Raw genomic sequence first — 22,126 nt, forward strand, 5'->3', positions numbered from 1 at the left:
CTCATGTGTATGACATTGTGTTTGTAATAGTTACGCTGTGGATCAAATTTCTAAGACCAGCGGGGGTGTCTGGAGGATGATTTTATATTACAGCTAAGATGTCTCTGGCTTGAATGTTCTCATGTTGTAGAGAAGGAGCAATGATCGATGTCAGACAAAAACAGAGGAATAGTTCAACTTTATCACCTGTGCCTTCAGACTAATTCTGGCTATATCAGGATAGATTACATGAAAATGGTCAACTTTTTCAACCTGCAGGTTAGGAGAGGAGAGAGAACAGCTGATCAGGAGCTACTCTTGGGGTTTATCGTCCCTAGTATTTATAGCAGCACAAGAAGCTTGAAGTCTGGGCTGAAAGTTGTTCAGTGTTGAAAGTTGAAAGTGTTCAACTGTTAGATACTGAAAAACAGGCATCTGTTCCTGAAGGCATACATTCATCACCGTGGGATGATGATCGATGGTGATAGATGACATTAGATGGCAATGTCCATGGCATTGCTAGATTAGGTCACATGTCATGAAGCTTTAGTAGAATCTACATGTGTAGATTTACTTTAACTGTGTCTATAAAGCTGTCAGAATGCTCTGCTGTACTGTGAAGGATTCTAATGAGGAGGCAGACACTGTCACTGAGCTGCTCTGAGGCAGGTTTAGAAGGAAGACATTTGAGGTCACATTTGATGTAAAAATTAATCCTAATGATGGATGACTGATGAGTCTCACCGGACGCTATCGTCTGATTTGTCCCTCAGTGGAAGTTAGGGGTGGGAAGCATGGAGAAACGTGGACCATAATCCTACCTACTTCTTTTTATCTGAATGGTGATAAAAGGTGTACATCTAGATTAGAAATACACAATATTGGCACGCCGGTAGTCGAGTGGTTAAGGCGCGCGCCATATACGCAGGCGACTCGGGTTCCAATCCAGCCTATGGCACTATTTCCTGCATGTCTCTCCGCGCTCTCTTCCCTGTTTCCGACTCTATCCACTGTCCTATCGAATAAAGGCACAAAGGCCAAAAATAAATCTTTAAAAGAAAAAAGAAATACACAATATTAGCGCCATGATATCGGTATTGCTGATATTTTCAGCTGATGTGTCAGCTGGTAATTTTGACCTATAGCTGGACCATGGACAAGTAAAAATTCACATTGGTAGAAATTAAACCAAACCTGTCTGATACCACAGAGACATAAGAAATCATACACAGTCATGTTGGACATTTTTATAGAAACAAAAACTGCAGGCAAACTCTTGCAAAACTAAATTTTGAAATGTTAAGGTAAAAAAAAGAGAGCGAGCAATGTCTAAACCAGTGTTACTCAACTCTGCTCAACCAAAGAGCCAAATTGTTGAACAATACATTTGCAAGAGCCACAATCTGAGTGAAAAGCAGCAATTACAATAAGTTAAAGGTGGCAAAAATTGTCAAAAAGTGGCGAACACCAGGAGAAAAGTGGCAACAATGGGTGAGAAGTGACCAACTAATGAGTTCAAAAACATTGCAAAAGATGAGTGAAAAGTGACTAAAATGGGAAAAAATCAGAAAAAAAGGTGGGAAAAATGGGCTAAAAGTGGCATTACATTGCTAATGGCAGCTTAAATGGGTGAGAAGTGTCAGAAAGAGGCAAAAAATAGCAAAAAGCAGGATAAGAGTGTCAAAAAGGGGGGAGAAGTGGCAAAAAGAAGTGGCAAAAATGGGCTTAAAGCAGCAAACACTGGGAGAAAAGTGGCCAAAAAAAGGCAGAGTGGCAAAAATGGGTGGAAAGTGGCAAAAAACAGTGAGTTAGAGGTGGCAAAAATGGTCAAAAAGTGGCAAAAACGTGGAGAAAAATGAGTGAAAAGTGACTAAAATGGGCAATAGATTTGAAGAAAGGTGGAAAAAATTGGCAAAATTCATGAAAGACTGGCAAAATGGGAAATTAGTGGCATTTAATGGCAAAAGGCAGCTTAAAAATGAAATCAAAGGGGCCAAAAATTCCTAAAAGCAGGATAAAAGTGTCGAAAATGGGCTAAAAGCAGTAAAAATGGAATTAAAGTAGCGAAAAATTGCCAATAAGGGCAATGGAAATATGCAGGCAAAAAATAGAGGTAGATAATTAAGTTTGACAATTAAAGCCTGCTGTGTAATTGTGGGAAACTCACAGATTCATGTTACTTGCAATGGATCATTTCTGATGTAAAATCTTCCCTTTTAAGGTTTTCTGGGGAATAATATTTCAAATAAAGACATAAAAGAGCTAAGGTGCTAAGGAGTGTTTGTTGTTGTTGCTGTGGTATTAAACAAGTATCATCATCATTTGATTAAACTAATAATTTAATGCTCCCTTAAATAAAGAAAATGAATAAATAATGCCCTATTCAAACTAGACATTTTCAATATCTTGTGATCAATGACATAAATGTCTGTGGTTCTTGGTTTAAATTATGTTTTTCTGAGCATTAGTGCTGATATCATGTTTTAAGAATTAACATCAACATATCAGTATAAACAGTTTGGTCATACCCTCTATCTCATTTGAACATATTTTGATAAACCAAAATTCTTGGTTTATTTCCCAGCCCTACCAACTGTCAGTTGTTGGTAATATCTGGAAGCACCGCCTTGTTACTGAGCTAACTCATGTAGTTCAGACTCATGAACACATGAATAAATTATTTGAAATATATCAATGCATCTGAAAAACCTGATATATTTCCCAGCCCTACTGACAGCGTGAATAACAGAGCTTCGGGTCTTGTGTTGTCAGATTGTGCTGCAGTAAGTCGTCTCCTCCTCTATTGATGGCTGTGTTACTCAGCAGTCTCTCTCTCTGCTCGCTGTTAAAATAATCTGCTTGCGTTCTGGATGCTGATTGGTCACCTTCACAGACAAAACATGTGGCGACCTTGAAACCAGTGCCACACTTTCCCTTTAGTAGTGAGCCTGGAGCTTAATATACAAGCCTAATGCTGGCTCTTTAAACCCTTACAGTGAACAGGAGGTTTTAATTTGGGCTGTGGTGGCGTGAGCCATGGCCTTCTGAGGGATGTGACCTGGGCTCGTGGAGTCTAATGGGTTTTACCTCATAAATGAAGTTTCTGTATTAAAGGAGATCACTGAGTTTGCCACAGTGCTGACAGCCTCTGTTCACTGAACACCAATTAGAAGGAAGTTTCACCCGACCCCTTTGTCCTGGTCATTCCTCGTCTCTGTCAGCGTTTGTTTCTGCGGTTCGTCTCAGTGTGCTGCTCATTTAACCGCCCAGTTCAAAGAGGCTGAGGATGTTCAGATAACACTAGAGCTACGAGTTTTATTTACGATATGTAACATCCTGTAGATTGTTTAGAAAGTAGAGCTTCCAGGAGACACTGGCAACTGGGGTTCAGTGTAGTTTACAGCAAACAGATTTTTCAACTGAAACCAATGATCCAAAATTAAGAAATAACTTATTTCCGGGCAGTTTGCATTAAATTGGGAATTTAAAAAATTGAGGATATAAAATGAACTGTTTGCTGTTTTTCGTTTTCTCTTTTTTTATTTTCCAAAAGAACTCAATAGTTAATAGTTTATTTTTCAACTTATTGTTTATGTGTTCTGATCATAGAAAGGAAATAAAAGAACAGAACACTGGTGATGTAATCTTATTTTTTCCTAAAGGTGTTGTGAAAAAGGATGTTACATCTGCAGTGTTTCATTCTTTTATCTTCTTTGTTTTTAAGAACACAAACAGTAAGATAAAGAATAAACCATTTTTTGCGTTTTCATGCTTTTTGGATAACAAGAAATGAAAACACATTTTTCCAATTTTTCTCATTTTTTAATTTACTAAAGAAATAATTGAAAAAAGTTATTTGTACAAAATCTGTTGTTTTTTTTTGTTCTGGTTAAAAAGGAAGCTCAAAGAAGGGAACACTGGGGATGTAACGTCCTTTTTTTCCTGATCGTGTTGTTAAAAAGAATGATGCATCAGCAGTATTCTGCTCTTCTATCTTTTTTTTTAATTGATCAGAACACATTAGCAATAAGATAAAGAATAAACCGTTTTCATACTGTTTGGAAACATGACAGTGGTCCATTTTTCTGATTTCCATTTTCCATATCTGTTGTTCATTTTTTGTTTTTTCTTCTATCATTTTCCAAATAAATAAATAAATAAATAGTTAATTTTCAACATGTTTGTGTTTTCTGATCAAAGAAAGAAGATCAAAGAACACTGGTGATGTAACATTCTTTTTTTCCCTGAAGGTGTTTTGAAAAAGAAAGTTTTCATCACCAGTGTTCAATTCTTTTATCCTTCTTTTTGATCAGAACACAGAAACAATAAAAATGAAAAATGAACTATTTTTATGTATTCATTCTTTTTGGAAAAGAAAAACAAAGAGAAGTGAAAACAGCTTTTGTTCTTTTGATTCAAATTTGACATGAACCACCTTAAAGAGCCAGGGTCAGGATTTTTCAATGTTCTGTTTTCCTATTTTTAATGGTAATTGTCAGACAGCTTGTTTTTTTATTTATGGTTTCTCATTTTCAAAACAAGTCTTTTGGTGGTAAAATAGACTAACGGCTGGGCAACATAATACATCATGTTGCCGATGGATTTGCAGACATCTCTCTCTTACCTTTGGTTAAATTCTGATTGAAGACAATGAAGTCATCAAAATAGGATATTTGTACAATTTCAAAAATATGATATTTAAGAAGACAGAACATTTTAATGACCTCAGTCTACCAATATGTTGCCACTGTTTTTATGCAAGTATGTAGGAGTTCATTTTAAATTTCTGTTCATCTAACTTGCCGTATATTAGTTGTCTAAGACTTCTGTTTTTGTTGCTGTGGTATCAGACATCTTTCACTTTTTATATCAAAGTTTATAATTCTGGTTTTGTGAAAACAATTCTTTGTTTCTTAGTATAAAAACCTGCAGATAAACATTGTGTGCATTCATTCAGATCAGACGTATCAGGAATGATTTTTGGTCTGTATCACTCAGCCCTAGATGTGACCATCGCGATCAGTGTCTCGTTTAAATTGACCTGTTTCTGTTTCTCCTCCCACAGACGAGGACTGAACCCACCCCACAGAGTTAAGTCCATCTCCATGACAACCTTCACACAACAGGAAATAGAGTTTCTACAGAAACATGGAAATGAGGTGAGCCAGCGACTCTCTGCCCGATCACTAATGTCACCTCTGTTACTTCCTTTATCTGTTACCAGTTAACTGTACTCATTTAACCCTAGTATCTATGTCACAAATATTTGTCATAAGAAGAGCATGATGGCTTAAAATGACAGTGGTTCCATTTAAAGGCTTGATAAGGGAGCTTCCTGATGTGTGGATCACTGTATTTTCTCAGTGCTAACTTTATTCAGCCATGTTTAAAGGATCAGTTGATTACATTGATTAAATTATACAAAAGGTTAGAGAAAAGTCTAAGTAATGTCTGATTTTTTAAATTCTTCAGCCCTTTTCTGTTAAAGAAACCAAGGAGCAGGATCATTAAAGAGCCAGTTCTTGTAAAAGGAAATGTAGGAAATGGAGCAATGCCACATGGGAAACATGGCCTATTAAAAGCTTTGGCAATGCTGGGGCAGGCAGACGCGGAGGAGACTGAAGGCTGGAGATGATGCATGTATCCTTCCTGCTGTAAAAATACCACTTCCTTCAAGATGAGCTCAAGGAGAGCACTCGATACGTAAAGGCTACCGAAGGACAAAGCACCGTACCAAAGACAGAGAAAGACATTAAATCTGTTTCATACCATGGTCTCTGTGAATACTCGATTCTGATTGGCTCTGGAAATTCCATTGGTGTCCATTAACTTCTAATACATATGGACACTGTTCGAACCACACAAGTAGTTCCAGTCAAAAAATCATTACAGTGTTCCAAATTAATGCGCAGCAGCCGTTAGCCGTTACTCCGTTAGGAGTTACTATAGCAACCTGAGGCAGTCATATTTTCTGAGCTGGGAGTGCAGCGCTGCCAGCCTAAGGAGCATAAGGACCCACATCAACCATCACTTAACTGACATGAATAAAATGACAGACTCCAGGTTTAAGACCTGTAACCTAAGACGGTCTTATCTTCTATATCCGATGGACGTCTTGTTTCCATGCTCACCTTAACTCTGAGAAGTGAGTGTCACAAAAAACTCACTTCCCTCCTGTTCTAACTGCTATAAACTATTGTCAGAAGATTTGAATAACAAAAAGAAAAGAGAAGAAGCCATTATTTCTTTGTAGAGCCAAAGGAAATGCTTCTGATGAACCGGCATGATAATATCTGATAAATATTGACGTGTCTGATGGAGAATCGGCACCTGCAGGGCGTGGACAGCTCTGTTTCACGTCTGTGACCTCGTAGTGCAGAAGGGGGAATTGATCTGTTTATTCAAACAGCTGGTCTGCTAAAACTAAGCTTTCTATCAGATGGCTGTTCATGTTGACTGTCCATGTTACCTCACAGGTTTATAGTCTGATCACAGATGTCTCTCAGTCTCACTCGTCTTCATGTCTTTTCATTGATAAATCCGTTCAGAAAGTGCGCTGAGCGGACTAGTTTTTCTGTTCAGTTGTGACTTTGTATCTGTGGCCCGCCCTATTTACTGCAGTACTGAACTATGTTTATATTACCTGAGAACGTCACAGGATTGGAATGGCTATTCCAGTTATTAGTCAAGCCCTCAGGTGTTTTTAGGGGAAAGAAATTTTTGCTTTAGTAAAACTTTCTATTTTGATCACAAAACGTATGAAATTATAAATTGGTAGTTCTATTAATAATTTTCGTTGGCAAGTGACCATGGTATAAGCAGGTTAATGCCCTTCGAGGTGTCCAGTTATCAGGGATTAATGGACTTTGCAGAGGCTGCGCGTCAGATGGTTCAGGCCTCCACGTTGTCCATTTATCCCTGATAAATGGACACCTCATCGGGCATTTACCCTTACATGAAGTGAGGCACCAATCCAGCTTTCTAAGCTCTGATTCAGATCTGGTACCTTGGCTTTGGGTATTTATTGATACTGGGACACAGATGGGCGTTTCAGATCTCCATACTGTGGGGTATTTTTTACACCCATCTTGGCAGTGCCATAAAGGCCTTGATATACGCTCTGTCAGTCACATTCATAACAGTCCAATCAGAACCACATAACATGACATAGAAGGCGCACACCTCCACAGTAGAGCTGGTCAGGAGAAGAGCAAAAACATATTTTCCACCAATGAAAGCTTTCAGTGTGGTTCTTTTCTCGCCTTTTATAAAGAAATGTTGCCCAGTTCTGATCAAACTGCTGCAATAGCTGCATCCACGCTAATCTCTAGACCGGCCGCCTTTGTTTACAGATTTGCAGTCACTTTAACAAAACCACACTTACCACACCTAGAGCTGCCACCTCTATTAGTCTGGTCATTCTCTGACTGGGAACAATCAGCTTGAAGCTTTGGAAGTTGGATCTTCCTGTCCTGATGTCAGACATGGAATTGGGACAATCCATTGACTATATAGGTCTACTCAATCCCAGAGTTAAATCGCTAACCTACCTTCCCCTCTGGGACAATGAGACTGGGAATCATTGATGTGTAAGGCATTATCAGGTGCTACTTCGTAAAATAGCTTTTGATAAATAAATTCACGTAGAGTGAATTTGTTATCGCCGTCTGCGCCACCGTCTATCACTTAAGCATTATCACTCGCCCTCTGCTGTCACAGCTAATCCTGGTTTAGCTGCACTGTATCTGTGAAGGAGCCAAACTGCTTTGTTCACTTTTTCATGTTGCTACTATTGTCTCCTAACATATCATACACTTAGAATAGGCATTTCATTGGTGGCACTTGAAATAAAGTTGCTGCTATATGATAATGTAAGTTTTTAGCCTGTTGCACTATCCAATAATATCACAGCCTTATCATTTTAACATCTAATAACTCTGCAAGGTTGTCTTGCCAGTTCCACCCACTTCTCCATAATTTGCCAACTATGGCCTACTATTTGGCAGAAAAAGAGGGGAAAGCCTCAGCAGTGCCATGGACTGGTCAGCTCCATGCTACCCTATATAGATGCAGTAAAAATAAATAAATTGTATAAGTATATAAATCTTTTTCTTGGGCTGATGATTTGTGATATTCTGATATTTTGAGGTAGTAAATTTTTGTGAGCTGTAAGGCGTACTCATCAAGACTAAAGCAAAAGAGTCTTGAAGTGTTTCACTTTCTGTGAGATGAATCTAGAAGACATGGAAGTTTAACTTTCTGAAGTAAATCAAAGGAAAAATAATTAACTTTCTCATGATATTTGAATTTGTTTGAGCTGCACCTGTATGCCGACCACTCGAGGCTCCCGGTTGTGTGCCCTTTAAAAGCATGTTTATGACAACATGAGGAAGAAAAGCTGTTAAAGAAGCACTGCTAGCCTCTGAGCTCATGGCTTATTAGCTACCATTCATTCTTAATAGCAGCTTCACTGCGCTCTGAGATGTCATTTGGTATGCATCACTCAAATATAAACAGAGCAATATCTGATACCAGGATTAGTTCGATTAGTTTTACGGCTAAAGTCTAAAAGCATCAAATGCGTCCTCTACTGCAGGTACACATGCATGATGCCTTTATATATGTCTGTTAGAGGCAAACTCCTCTGTGATGCTTTTTAAAAGCCAAGGTCAGAGAATGACAAGGCTTTGATTTTTTTCCTTAAGTAACTCACCAACCTGGCAAACCTCTCTCAAACTGAAATGAATGCTTTCTTGATCAACATTTAATGGCTCTTAAGGAAATTAACTATTAACTACTGTATATCATCCCTGTATTAGCCCATAATGTGTTCTGTGACCACAGAACACATTATGGGCTGATACAGTTCGTAGTTTAATGGCTCATTGTGACAGTTAAAAAGACTTGCAGGTATTTGTTGTTGTGAGTGCAGCAGAAATCCTCCACCAACAAACAGTTCTTCTCTAAATTCTCCAGGTGTGTAAGCAGATCTGGCTGGGCCTTTATGATGACAGGACCTCTTCAATACCCGACTTCAGGGAACCGCAGAAAGTCAAGGAGTTCCTTCAAGACAAATATGAGAAGAAGAGATGGTGAGTCTGTCTGAGTAGAGGAACACCCCGGTGGATGTGTGCTGTGCTCAGACACGTAGCTTTCCTTTGTGCTTCTCCTCTCTGTGGTTAGGAATGTCTCACCGGCGGCTCGTAGCAGTTAAACTCCAGCAAGTCAGCAGATATTCAACTTTAAATGCAGAGAATGTCATGACAGTCGAGCTGCTCCACGTGCAAGACGAAGTTGTTTCATGTAGTTATGGGTCAACTGAGTTCAGCTCTGTCAGTCTGGAATAGGTGGAATGCTAAAAATAAGCATGAAAACTTTAAGTTGTTGTTGGATGAAACTGTTCTACTGATAGCTGTGGTTTAATTTCTCTACCATTATCATTAAGTTAAACTTAAAATTGTTTGTAATGACAGTTCTTTAATGACACAGATGCATGCAACATACAGATGAGGATGAAATTATTAGTCCCCTACAAAAATGTAATTTTCTTTAAAGTATTTGCCAAGTGCTGTTAACAAAGCAAAGATTTTTTGACACAGCTTTTTCAAACATCCTAGGTTTATTTTGGATGCTTACATTATTTTACTTTGCACATACAAACTAAATTATTTCACAAAAACCCAGAACTACCAGGGTCTAAATTATGATCCCCCCAGATGCTAATAATCAGTCGTGTCTTATATTTGTTGGATAACAGCCTGTCATTCATTGTAGTTTGAATAAGTTGCTGACACGTCTCCTGATGAATCCCCATTCTTCTTTGGCCAATCTCTCAAGCTCTTCCAGATTTGATGGTTTCAATGGGATTTATGTCCGGGCTTTGTGCAGGCCAGTCAGTAACGTCAACATTGGACATTTAGTTCACCGTAAGAGACGTATGTTTTGGGTCATTGTCGTGTTGGAAGACAAAGCGACGTCCCAGACCCAGTTTTGCTGCTGACTGTGACTTAACAAAAAGGCCAGTTCTAAAGGGGGCCAGTAATTTAGACCCTGGTAGTTTTTGGTTTTTGAGGGATAATTTTGTTTCTGTGTGCAAAGTAGAATAATGTTAGCATCCAAAATAAAACTGGGATGTTTGGAAAAGCTGTGTTAAAGAAATCCTTGCTCTTCTTAACAGCACTTGGAAAATGCTTTAAAAAATTACATTTTCTATATGATCTCCAACACACCTTCGTTACCCAATTCCTCCTTTGTTGACCATTTGTTGTTAAAGTTTTGCATGTAAAGGCAGGTTCAGCCAATCAGGGACATTTCTGTGACACTAAGGGATTGTGGGTAATGTAGTATTGTTGACTAAGATTGTGAGTAAAACCATGTTTTTGTCAAAGTGAGGTTTATTCCATGGGAAATTGTGTCTACTCCATAATCAAATATGTAGCTCGTGGTGAGTGTACCTTGAATGGTTGTGACATTAAGGATGATTATCAAAGCTTAAAAGCAGCATAGGCTGAATGATGTGGCTGATAAGAGACAGTAGGAAGGAGGGAATGGGTGTGTCTTATCCCTCCTCCCTCTAAGCCTTTATACTATCATAAAGGCATCTCTTTGATTTCTGGGGCAGATGAACCTCAGCTGAAACTGTAGGCTTTAGTTACTCAGCTCTAATGTTCACACTATGTAGTTTAATGAAGATGTAAATTTCACATCACTAGCACAGCTCTTAAAATGGGTGATTTCATAATATCTGTTTGCTATTGTTTGTTTGACTTCCACAAAGAACAGATCAGGTCTAAACATGCTGAGATCTTTCTCTCCTCCTCTGTTTTTCCAGTGGTTTTGTTTTTATCCTGTGGTTTATTTTTCAAACCTGTTTGGTATTAACTCTATCCTCACACCTGTTACCTTATCTGTTGTCCAGGTACATACCTCCAGAGCAGGCCAAGGTTGTGGCGTCCGTCCATGCTTCCATCTCGGGCTCCTCAAACAGCAGCACTAGCAGCACTCCTGAGGTCAGGCCGCTCAAGTCCCTGCTGGGGGACTCTGCCCCGGCCCTGCATCTCAACAAGAGCACCCCACCTAACCAGGTGAGATATCTGTGCTGCGTTCATGTACTCTACATGTTATTGTTTCACTAGGTGGTTGTGGTCGTATTTCAGTAAGGGGCTCAATCCCCAGTTCTTGCAGCCACGTGGTGAACCCCTGACTGCCTCTATGTCTGTGAATCTTAATGAATGAGTTATCACCCCAATTTCAAAAAAGTTGGGGCACTGTGTTAAATGTAAATAAAAACAGAGTGCAATGATAGTCAGATTTCTTAAACCTGTATTTTATTCACAGTAGAACATGAACAACATATCAGATGTTGAAACTGAGACATTTTACTATTTCATGAAAAATATTAGCTCATTTTAAATTTGATGGCAGCAACATATCTCACAAAAGTAGGGACGGGACAACAAAAGACTAGGAAAGTAGGGTAAGTGTACCCATTAAGCCCAGCCACCATTTAAGCCCACTTGCAACTTTGAAGTCAATCTAAAAAAAAAAGAGGGGCCTGTCTAATGTTATACATTATTTTGTCCAATCACACAATTTCTTAATTATATGTCAGTTTTTGTTTGGCACCAATTACATTTGTAGATATTGAATAAGGCTCGCCTACATTCGTGCAGTCTCAAGGAGGCTTCATCCAGATCCAGTCATTTCTCTGTGTGTTGTCCACCACCTTCCTGAAGCCTTAATGAACTTCATCTCTTCTCTCCACCAGTCTCCTGTGGCGAGCCGTGGTCAAACCCACCAGCAGCAGTTCAGTGACAAGAGGTTTGACCTCCTCAGTGACTTGGGTGGAGACATCTTTGCCGCCCCTCCCAACATGAACGCTGGAGGCAGCTCCAGTTTTGCTAACTTTGCACATTTCAACAGCCACACAAGTAAGGAACACACAATTGAGTGATTGAGCAATAACTTATATGTGATGGCATTATGAACTCTGTTCCCAGTTAACAAGTCAGGAAAACATAAATGTCTCTGCTCAACAGGGAAGGGGCTCTTTGAGACAGGAAGTAGTGAGGAAATGCAGGAAATGAGTAATCTGCAGTGATTATGGTAATGCCCTTTATAAATGAGGAAGTGTCTTTAACTTTAGGAGATAATATTCAGCAGAGAGCTGTACGCATGCTTTTATTAAGGAGTGTTGGAAAAATAACTGGAGGAGGTTCAATAAACCTGTAGCTAATACTGATAAGGAGGGTATCCACATGATGTCAAAGTTGACTTGACGACATTTCTTCAGAACAAAGAACAGCACTGAGTTGTTTTCTTTGCAGAAATGATGTTTATGCCCCTCTCTTGACTGAATTCACCAAGAGTCTTCATGTTTTGTTGCTCTGATTGACCTGTAAAGATGTGACAGACAGAACATTCATCCAGTCACAATCCGAGTTTTTATTCAAAGGCTCTGCCCTTTCCCAAACACCATCTATGGGAAGTTTTCCACATGGATGTGTGAAACACATCCATGTGGAAAACGTGTCAGGTTAGTTTACAGTTTTGATACCAAGACAACAAAAATGATCTCCTTGACATCCAAAACTGCCTTTTTTAAATTTCCCACCTGTACATTAAAAAGGCTCATCAAACAGTGAACCAATTATAAGATTTGACTGTTCATAGTAGTAAAGGAAAAAATAAATCAAATTTTGCTAAAATAAAGTATCTGTCCCACATAAAATCAAATATATATCCTCTGAATGATTTTTAATAAACCAGAAGAACTGTCTGCAGTAATTCTGCTCTGTGTGTAATTTCTAATTTTTTCATATTTAGGTCATTTTTATGGGTGTCAATGTTTGTGCGAGGCTATGAGGCTGTCATCAGCCTGTTGATCAGGATGGAAAGGAAAACTTTAACGGACCAGGAGACATCTCAGTCTCTCTCCTCTGCTCTCTATCTGTTTGTATTTTCACCAGACAGTGACTTGAATAGTTACGATAGAAGCTGTGACGGAGAGCGTAGCCGAGAGTCACGGCCTCATCATCAGTCAAACTAAATCCTGAGTCTTCCTTCATACCTGTGCAGAGGTTTTGTTGTGTTTTAAACTTCTTTAGCTGTGAAACAGTGAACGTTTCTGGTGTGCAAAATGGGAAAAAGGAAACAAGTGATCAGTTTTGGTTTTTCTGTGGTATCAAGACCTGTACTGATTTAATTTGGTTTGAATTTGGTATTGATAAAAATTTTAAACTGTGTTAATGTAATACCTCTACTTGAGATTTTTAGTGTCAGAAAACCTGTTTCTTCCCACACCCATGGTGCACTGTGTCTTTAGTAATCAGTACAGAGCTCTGTCAAAGCCAAAAGTGCCTTATTTTGAGCAGATATTTGTTTTACCACTGTATGTTCTCATTGTGGACGGCCACCATGTTTATTTTTTGTCTGAGGAGGTGTGGCCTGTTAGAAAAGGGTTATTGATGCATACCCCCCTTCTTTTTATGGAGAACACAGTCATCATATGCATGTCCATTAATGCAGCAGCTGTGTAAAATCCTTCACGTCTAAAGGCATGGCTGAATGCTGATCAGTGATCAATGACCTTCAGAAACAACGGGATCAGGCTGAATCTGTTAAATGTCAGCAGCTCATCCATGATTATAACACACAGCCATACATTATAGAGCAGCACTGATGATGTTATGGGTGGACTCGCCTCCATGGTTACTAATGTCTGTAGCATCAGCCTATTAGTGTTGGCCCCCATGGAGCAGAACGTCCTCTCATTTCCCCTCCAAGAGCCATCAAGACAGGCTGTTATTCCACCTACTTAGACGGCATCCTAGCGTTTACACCCAGGAGATGAATCGTGATTATTGCTCTGTTCTAGATGAGGAGTCCTAACGGTAACCTGGAGGAGGGGTTAACCACAGACCATCTCCTCGGCCTTTTAATCCACCACGCTCTGACGTCATGCTATGATTATCCCTCATATTTATTCATAATCCTTTGTATTTATGTTGTAGTCCATGTCTGTTTTCATTATATGTTTAATCCACCCTGTTGTCTCATCCCATGTTTTCCTCTCATTGTGCTTTTTCTGTTCACGTCTCCATCCTAACCTCATCCACCGACAGCGACACAGAATGCCAACGTGAATGCTGACTTTGCTAATTTTGATGCATTTGGGAGCACGTCTGGGTCGACAGGTGGTTTCCCCTCAGCACCTCCAGCCTCGTTCCAACCCTCAAATACAGGTAGACCACGCTCTCTTTGTGGGGCAACTTTCAGACATGGAATCAAGTCCTGCACAGGTTTAAAGTGCTGCATAAATCTAGTTTTACTGGTTTACTTATATACAAACAATCTCTCTGAAGATGTGTACACATTAGCAGTGAAAATGTATGACTCAGCACACAGAAAAACAAGTTCAAAGGCTGCATGGAGTGTCTTTGCCAAAAGCTTATAGCCAGTGTCTTTGACATTCATATTAAACACTGAAATAAGGGATGCACCAATGCAATGAATCAATTTATTTAATAGGCCGCAGAGAAAGTCACATATTGAACAAACTCTGATCTGTTTCATGGTCACAATAAGTGATGAAAATTATTTCTATCCACATCAGCTAAATAATTTTAAGCATCTTTATCATCCTTTATTTTCAGAATCTCTTCCTCTCGTATTAAAAACAGATCCTTCGTCTCTTTAACTTTAAACGCACAGCGTGTAAAATTCCTCCACAAGGGGGCTCCCAACCAAGAAATAACTCTGTATGAGTTCTGTCCAGTCCCGCTGTTTACTTCTTGTTTTGAATTGAGGGCTCTGTTCAATGGTTCAGCAGTGCTGGTTCCAGAAGTGAAATTTGCCATTTAAATCCCCCATAGACGTTTCATAAAATCCCTCTCATAAGGCATGAACCTAGCTAACCACCTACCTGAATACTCCGGACTATAAAACGTTTGATTCAGCACAAAAATAGCATTTGAAAAAGGCAAAGGTAAAATACTCTAGATATTTCTTTACAAGGAGGAAGGAACTCCATAGCCCACAATCCATTGTGATTTAAACCGTATATGTGCCTGTTTTACCCTTACCTTTACTGTAGTGTTTATGTTAAAGGACAATATGTAACATGTTGTAGTTTGAGCATTTATTGCACCATATAACTGTGGCATGTACTGTTGTCACCAGCAGTTAACAGCCTTTGTTCACTGGCTCAGTAGACGTTTCCATGGTAACCTGAGACCCAACCAATCAGACACATCACTGTGACACTCATATAGTGATAACTGTAGTATTTTATTTTTAATCATTATTATATTTAGCTTTTTGAAATTTTAGCACAAACACAAAATGCAAGAAAATATAGTACTCGTAGTAACATACATAAAAATATGATCGAGGAGACACTGTTTTGCCAAACTGAAGGGTGAGAGACACAACCTACTGTAGTATTTTTAACAGAGATCACAAATAACTGTTTTTTTCTTAAAACGAGGTTGATATTATGCAAAATTTTTCATTCTACTGGAGCACATTAGGGATGTTCCTATGCGTCTATTTCCCCATTCGACTAAACACTCATTTAACTTGCGTTTAGCCAACTAGTCTAAAATGGGAAAATACTTAAAAATCAGTCAAATTCATCACAGGGTCGCTGTGTTAGCCCCGCTGTACAGAGTATATCAGGCTCGCATCACACCTGTTAACATTAGCAGCTAGCTCCGCCAGCCTTCGTTCCTCTTTGCAGGTTAATTTTGTGCCTTTTTGATGTGTGGCCTTTTCCCTTTGGTTAAGTAGCTGTACGCGAGTTCAACCCTTGACAGCCTACATACCACTTTATTTCCATTTATTACTTAAAAAACTGTCATACCAAGATGTTCCTACTACATGGTAACTGCTGAGCTTCTCATGTTTACATTGTTAAAGTGCCGGGGGAAAGCTTAGACAGAAAGGCAGCAGCCATTCATTGAAGCTACAGTGGCTACTGGTGGGAGGTTCATTGCAGTTTTAAAGAGGATTATAGACCGGGCTTTTAGGCCTGTGTTTATAAAAAAAGTTATTGGCTGTTAGTCTAACCTACTTGTAACTCTCACTCCAGCTAATCTGACAAAAAAATTTAACCGCGCATATCCCAAAAGCATATATCAATGTTTAACATTCAGGTAGCTTATGGTAAGTGTAGCTGGGGTACTTCTGATGATGTAGCTAATAATCAAAGCTATGGAGAAAATGAATGGGTTTTTGGCTTCTGGAACCACACCATTGAGCCCTATTTACTACACAGAAAACAGACGGTTTGTTTTCATTCATAAATTTCTCATAATGAGGGAGAAATGCACTGAAAAAGGCACTTCCACCCTCATGCTGGTTACAAGCTGTGCATGCACTCTGGCATCACTTCCAGTGCACATGCACATTCTAGGACCGCCTCCTGTGTGAAAGTGGAAGTCTAATGGGTAAACTTGTGCTGTTAACTCAGATCGCAAATAAACCATGTTTTTCTTAAAACAATGCTAATAACATGAGGAATAGTGTCTTCTTCATGCCCATATATTATGGTTTCTCTTTTAGGTAGCTTGTAAGTCTACCCTGAATGGTTATGGCATTATGGCTAATAATTAAATCTAAAAAGCAGCATAGACTGAATGATGATGTTGCTGATTAGGGACAGTATGAAGGAGGGAGTCTGTGTGTTGCTCTCAGACCCTTTAACATATCCTAAAATACACCAATATATTTTCAAAACTACATATTGCCCAACCTTAGTCCACATTTCCCTCTGTGAACACCCCACACTGTTTGTTTGGTTTTTTAAACATAAAGGATATTTTAAATTTTGTACTGGAGCATTTCAGTCATTATATTGGTGCACAAACAGACTGGATTACTATCAGTGACCTCCTTCCCTCCTCTCAGATACATCTCATGCACTGTAGCGCCCTCTGCTGTCCCTACATGTAGCTCAGCATGTTTACAGTTGATGGATAAGGCCTTCTCTTTCTCTTTCTCTATCTCTCTTGGCTTTGTAAAATAATCCTCCTCTCTCTGGCCGTGCCGTCCGGCCTAAGCTGTTCGCTCCATCTCACGTGTTTCATCCTTTTTCTTCAGCAGCAGCTCGTGTGCTTTGATCGTTTTTTTCTACCTCTACATGTTTTCTTTTGTTTTGTTCCACCTTGTCGTCCATTGCTCATTGCCTCATTTCTTCCCTCCCCTCTTTGGTTTTTGGCTGCCAGCGTTCACTGTGCTCTCATCCAGCCGCAGTGTGGGTGAGTTTGCCGCCGCCCTGCCTCTCCAGGGCGCTCACAGTAAGTCTCTCTCTGGGCTAACAGCTTTCACCCTGTCCTCCATGCCCAACATGTCGTCTCTGATCCTCTCCTCTGTGGATGTTTTTGTGTCTCAGCATGTAGCTCTTTTTGTGTCTGTAGGCCTGAATCACTGCTGCTAATCTGACTGGTTCAAAACAGGGATTATAGCGTCCGATAGATGCTCCATTATTAAAGATGACTCTGGGAAACAGAGTCCTGACGGGATGATTTATAGAATAACCCCGGAAGTTGATACCACGGTGGAGGAGCCAGTTCAGTTCCACTCACTCTTCCAAAAGTTGTCAACTGTGACCTACTATTCAGCAAAAATTGACATCAAACACCAACATGGCAAGCTTCACCAACATTCCGTCTTCTGCCTTTGATGATGTCATCCTATAAAGTTTTTAAAACATTCCATCTATCATCTAGCAGCAGAGAAAGTTTAAGAGAAATCTAGATATTTGTTCTTTAGAATATACATTTTCTAACTGATAATCGAATTATCTCCCAGGCCTTGTTAACCATTAGAGATTATTTTAATATTAGTCACACTCAAGCTGCTAAGTACAAAAAAATGCACTTTTCTTACAGTAGCTAAAAAAATATAATGTGTTAATATTTTATGCTACTTGAATTGAGCTATTTTTTCACCAACGACTGACCTAACTATTGATATCAAATATTCATTAATTGTGAAAGATTTTAACCCTGTGAATGCCAGTGTCTTTCATGATGCCACCATGTTTTTAGAAGGAAAAAACAGAGAAATCAATTATTTTCAGTATTCTACATCCAATGTAATTTTTTACTCGTAGAGTCACAGCTTGGGATATGTAAATGATGAGCAGAAACATCGATTTTTATGCATTATCATTTTTGTGCAATGTCAAATACTGAATCTCAAGCTGCTAAGCACAAAAAATGCAATTTTCATTCAGCAGCTTTAATAAATATCGTACATTAATAATTTATTCTGCTTCATTTAATTTTTTCTAATAAAATTAACTTAATTATTGATATAATTAATAGTCATTCATTTTTAAAGATTTTAACTCTTTGAATCTCAGTTTTATTGCCGTGATACCACCATGTTTTCAATGAAAAAAGAACACAGAAAATTTGATTATTTTTAATATACTATATGCAAAGTATTTTTTTGTGTTGAATTATTGCAGCCTGGGATATGTATATAATTAGAAGCATCATTGATTTTTATGCATAATTATTTTTTGCATGTTTGGCATGTTTTTTTCTTCATATGCCAAATATGGTCTGAAGGATGCCATCTGATGGAGAGTAGTTAAAAATAAACACTTCAAAGCAAAAGCCCAGATTGACACCCAGATACAATAAAATGCATGTTTTATGCTTTAATGGAAGTGAGATCAGAAATATCAGTTTGAATGGGTTTCAGCTTGAGTGTAACTCTTGCTTGTAAACAGTGTATTTGAGACTGACTGTCGGAGCTGAGCTGGAAATTCTGAGACCAAATAAAATACACAATCTTGCCAAAATCCATGCCATATACATGAACACAGCCAAACTTAACAAAATGTGAAGAATTAAAAGGATGTTAAATACACACAACCTCCCATAAGGGTTAAACAATGTCAAAGATTTAACAGTTTAAAGTCAATGGCTGCCCAACTCCAGATAGCTCTTCCTTGCCTTTAGATAAGTCTGAGGTCTTTGTTATGCCGTTGCAGTTGTTGATGTGTTGACTCAAACTGATGATGCTGTTTTGGAACAAATTAAAGTCTGCACAGTGTTCTTGTGGCGTGTCTTAACTGCACGTGACTCGATTGAGCATCAGCTACTAAACAAGCTTGATTACACTGATTGTAATATTCTGACAGCTTTTGAGCGATGCAGCATGTCATTTTCGACCTGTCACCCCATCCTCATTCACCTCTCTCCTGCTCATGTTGACAAAGAGTGAGGAAAGAGGGAGATGACAGGGAACCAGGAGTGTCTAACAGCAAGATTTCTTTGATTGTCTTTCATTTTTCACAGATTAGCTTGTTTTTTTTAAAGTGGAGACAGCTGTACAATGATAATAACCATATCTGAACTCTGGCTTGTTATAAAACTCAGGCTAAACTATGAAGCACACAGCTGTTGATACAAGCACCATTCCTCTGTTTATCTGAACTCAAAATAAAAGCCCTAGATGTAATTTTAACTTGGAGAAGCCAAAAAGAGTAGAGAAATATGTAACAGTACAGTGTGGATGGTGACTGTGTGATGCTACAATGTGGCTTCGATATCTGATGCTTGCATGCTGTTAGGACATGGTGTGAGAGTTCTAAAAAAGTGGCAAGTGCCTAAGTTAGCATGTGCTTGGATTTGGTTGTTTGTTTTTAGTAAAATGTGACATTTATCTTTTCTTGAAGTTCTTTTTCTTCCTTAAAAAGCCAGGATTTTGTTTACTATCTATCAGCTGCAATCTTAGGCCCATTTCAGACCAAATATTAGTGAACAACAAAACTGTCAAAGGACACAATGGTGATGTCTGTAATTCAGTTCAGCAAATTGAAATCAACTGGTTAGGATGTGACATACAGATAAATAGGACATATTGAAAAATATTCACTCAAAGTAGAATATTTCATTATATAAAGGTGTGCTGTGAATCATGTGATAACATCTCTATATTACCGAACAGGAGGAGAGCCACTGAAGATTAATTTGGAAAACAACTTTTTTTCTCAGTTTTTAGTTCTGACTTTGATCGCAGGGACCTGACTTCGATCCCAAAATTCTTAATTCAATCTCAGAGCTCTGAAATAAGTCTCACAATTTTGACTTTGATCTCAGAATTCTGCATTTGATTTCTTTATCTTAACGTTGATGCTGGATGTCAAAATACAGTTTAATAAATAAATTTTTTGCAGCAGCAGAGATTGATGCACATTATGCAAATATTCAAGTGTGTGTTTTTTAATAATGGTTTACAACAATCCTCCTTTTTGTTTTTATGTATGTTTTTCTTAATCAAAATAAGTAACATAAAAATGAAAATGCCCTTAAACAAAGCAAATGACGTCACATTTGCAATTTGAGCAAAAATAGTTAGCTCATTCTATCTAAAACTGATGAAGCCTAGCGTTACTTCATGACAATCATACCCCGGCTGTGATCTGCTGGTAGCCAGCCTCACTTCCTCCACCCCAGTCGCCTCCTTAATAGCTTAAAGCTTGTTGCACCCCCATATTCAGATTCATGGTACTATGGATTAATTGCTTCGGAAATAATTTCATTGTTTTCAATACGCACAGTCTTATTTATGGGAGTATTTATCACTTGAATTTGTCGAAAATACATAAGATTACCCAAGAATAATAGCGTATTAAATCAAAATCACAATATTTGTGAAAAAATCACAACTAGATTATTTTTGAAAATTGTTCAGCCCTAGCGCTACACAAGCTTATCCATCAGAAATTTAAGGCTGTACAAGTTAAACTTCTATGTGGAAAATCAATTTCCCTCAGCAGATACCTTAAATACCCTAGTTATAAGAGGACATCCCTTTGAGATGTCAAAGGGAATAGATGAATCGTCAGGCCTGATGTTAAACAATATGATAAATATGCAGTAAAACAGTGAAAATGCATTTCTGTCCCTCTTGTGGAGACAGATTTATTGTGTAGGAACTTTAGGGTGACTGTGAGAGTTGTTGCTATGGAAGCAGTGCTTCGCCTCCTTCACTTGCAGCGGCGTGAACTAGTCAGCTTTAAGAAAGTCACAGAACGGCCAAGCAGTTGCGAGTTGCAGCTCAGTCTATATTTTTGGTCTGAATTGGGCTAAAGAATGTTGAACTTTTGTTGTTTTGACACAAAATCTTGATTAGTCTTGGTTTTGTCTGAGTGGTATTCAGCATTGGTTTAACCACAAAGGCACCATTCTGCCTTAATGGTTCTCCAACAGTAGTAAATTAAACTGTTTTTTTTTCTTTCTCACTAGGATATTCTTAGCGACGTTGCTAACTGTCCCAAAAAAATGGAGGTATCCCAGCTGACTCCAAAGACATGATATGCACAACCCCAATCCAAAAATGTTGGGTCACTGTGTACAATGTAAAGAAAAATCAAAGCCAGTGATTTGCAAATCTCAAAACCACATATTTTATTCACAATAGAACATAAACAACATACTAGATGTTGTAACTGAGACATTTTACCATTTCATGAAAAAATTTCCTCATTTTGAAATTGATGGCAGCAACACATCTCAAAAAAATTGGGACAGAGCCATGTTTACCGTTGTGTAACATCCCCTCTTTTTTAACAACAGTCTGTAAACATCTGGGAAGTGAGGAGAGCAGATGCTGGAGTTTTGGGAGAAGAATGTTGTCCCATTCTTGTCTTATGTAGGATTTTTGCTGCTCAACAGTCCTTGAGCTTCTTTTCTTTTCTTTTTTTTTTTCTTTTATGATGCTCCAAATGTTTTCTGTTGGTAAAAGGTCTGGACTGCAGGCAGGCCAGTTCAGCACCTAGACTCTTCTATTGTGAAGCCATGATGTTGTAATGGATGTGGTATGTGATTTAGAATTGTCTTAATGTAATAGCCGAGGCCTTCCCTGAAAGAGACATTGTCTGGATGGGAGCATATGTTCCTCTAAAACCTCTCTCTACTTTTCAGCATTGATAGTTCCTTTTCAGATGTGTAAGCTGCCCACGCCATAAGCACTAGCAGGCTTTAGAACTATGCAAGGATAACAAGCTGGATGGTCCCTTTCCTCTTTAGTCAGGACATCAGGACAAGATGATTGTGATTTCAAGCAAGAATTTCAAATTTTGACTGATATGACCACAGAACAGTTTTCCATTTTACCACAGTCCATT

At 38.6% G+C, this 22,126-nt stretch overlaps 1 protein-coding gene across 4 annotated transcripts in view; it reads left to right on the forward strand.

The window, feature by feature from the left end:
- agfg1a (ArfGAP with FG repeats 1a) overlaps nt 1–22,126 on the forward strand; it is a 49,218-nt gene that overhangs the window by 18,074 nt on the left and 9,018 nt on the right. For 2 of the 4 annotated variants that reach the window (XM_041804193.1, XM_041804200.1), the window contains exons 2-6: nt 5,045–5,138; nt 8,956–9,071; nt 10,898–11,063; nt 11,747–11,909; nt 14,103–14,222. In XM_041804193.1, coding sequence (XP_041660127.1) covers nt 5,045–5,138; nt 8,956–9,071; nt 10,898–11,063; nt 11,747–11,909; nt 14,103–14,222 — 659 coding nt within the window. Of the gene's footprint in view, nt 1–5,044; nt 5,139–8,955; nt 9,072–10,897; nt 11,064–11,746; nt 11,910–14,102; nt 14,223–17,204; nt 17,277–22,126 lie in introns of all 4 variants that reach the window. The other 2 variants (XM_041804184.1, XM_041804207.1) reach the window with 2 other exon arrangements.

This window comes from Cheilinus undulatus, linkage group 2, assembly GCF_018320785.1.
Source record: "Cheilinus undulatus linkage group 2, ASM1832078v1, whole genome shotgun sequence".
NCBI lineage: Eukaryota > Metazoa > Chordata > Actinopteri > Labriformes > Labridae > Cheilinus > Cheilinus undulatus.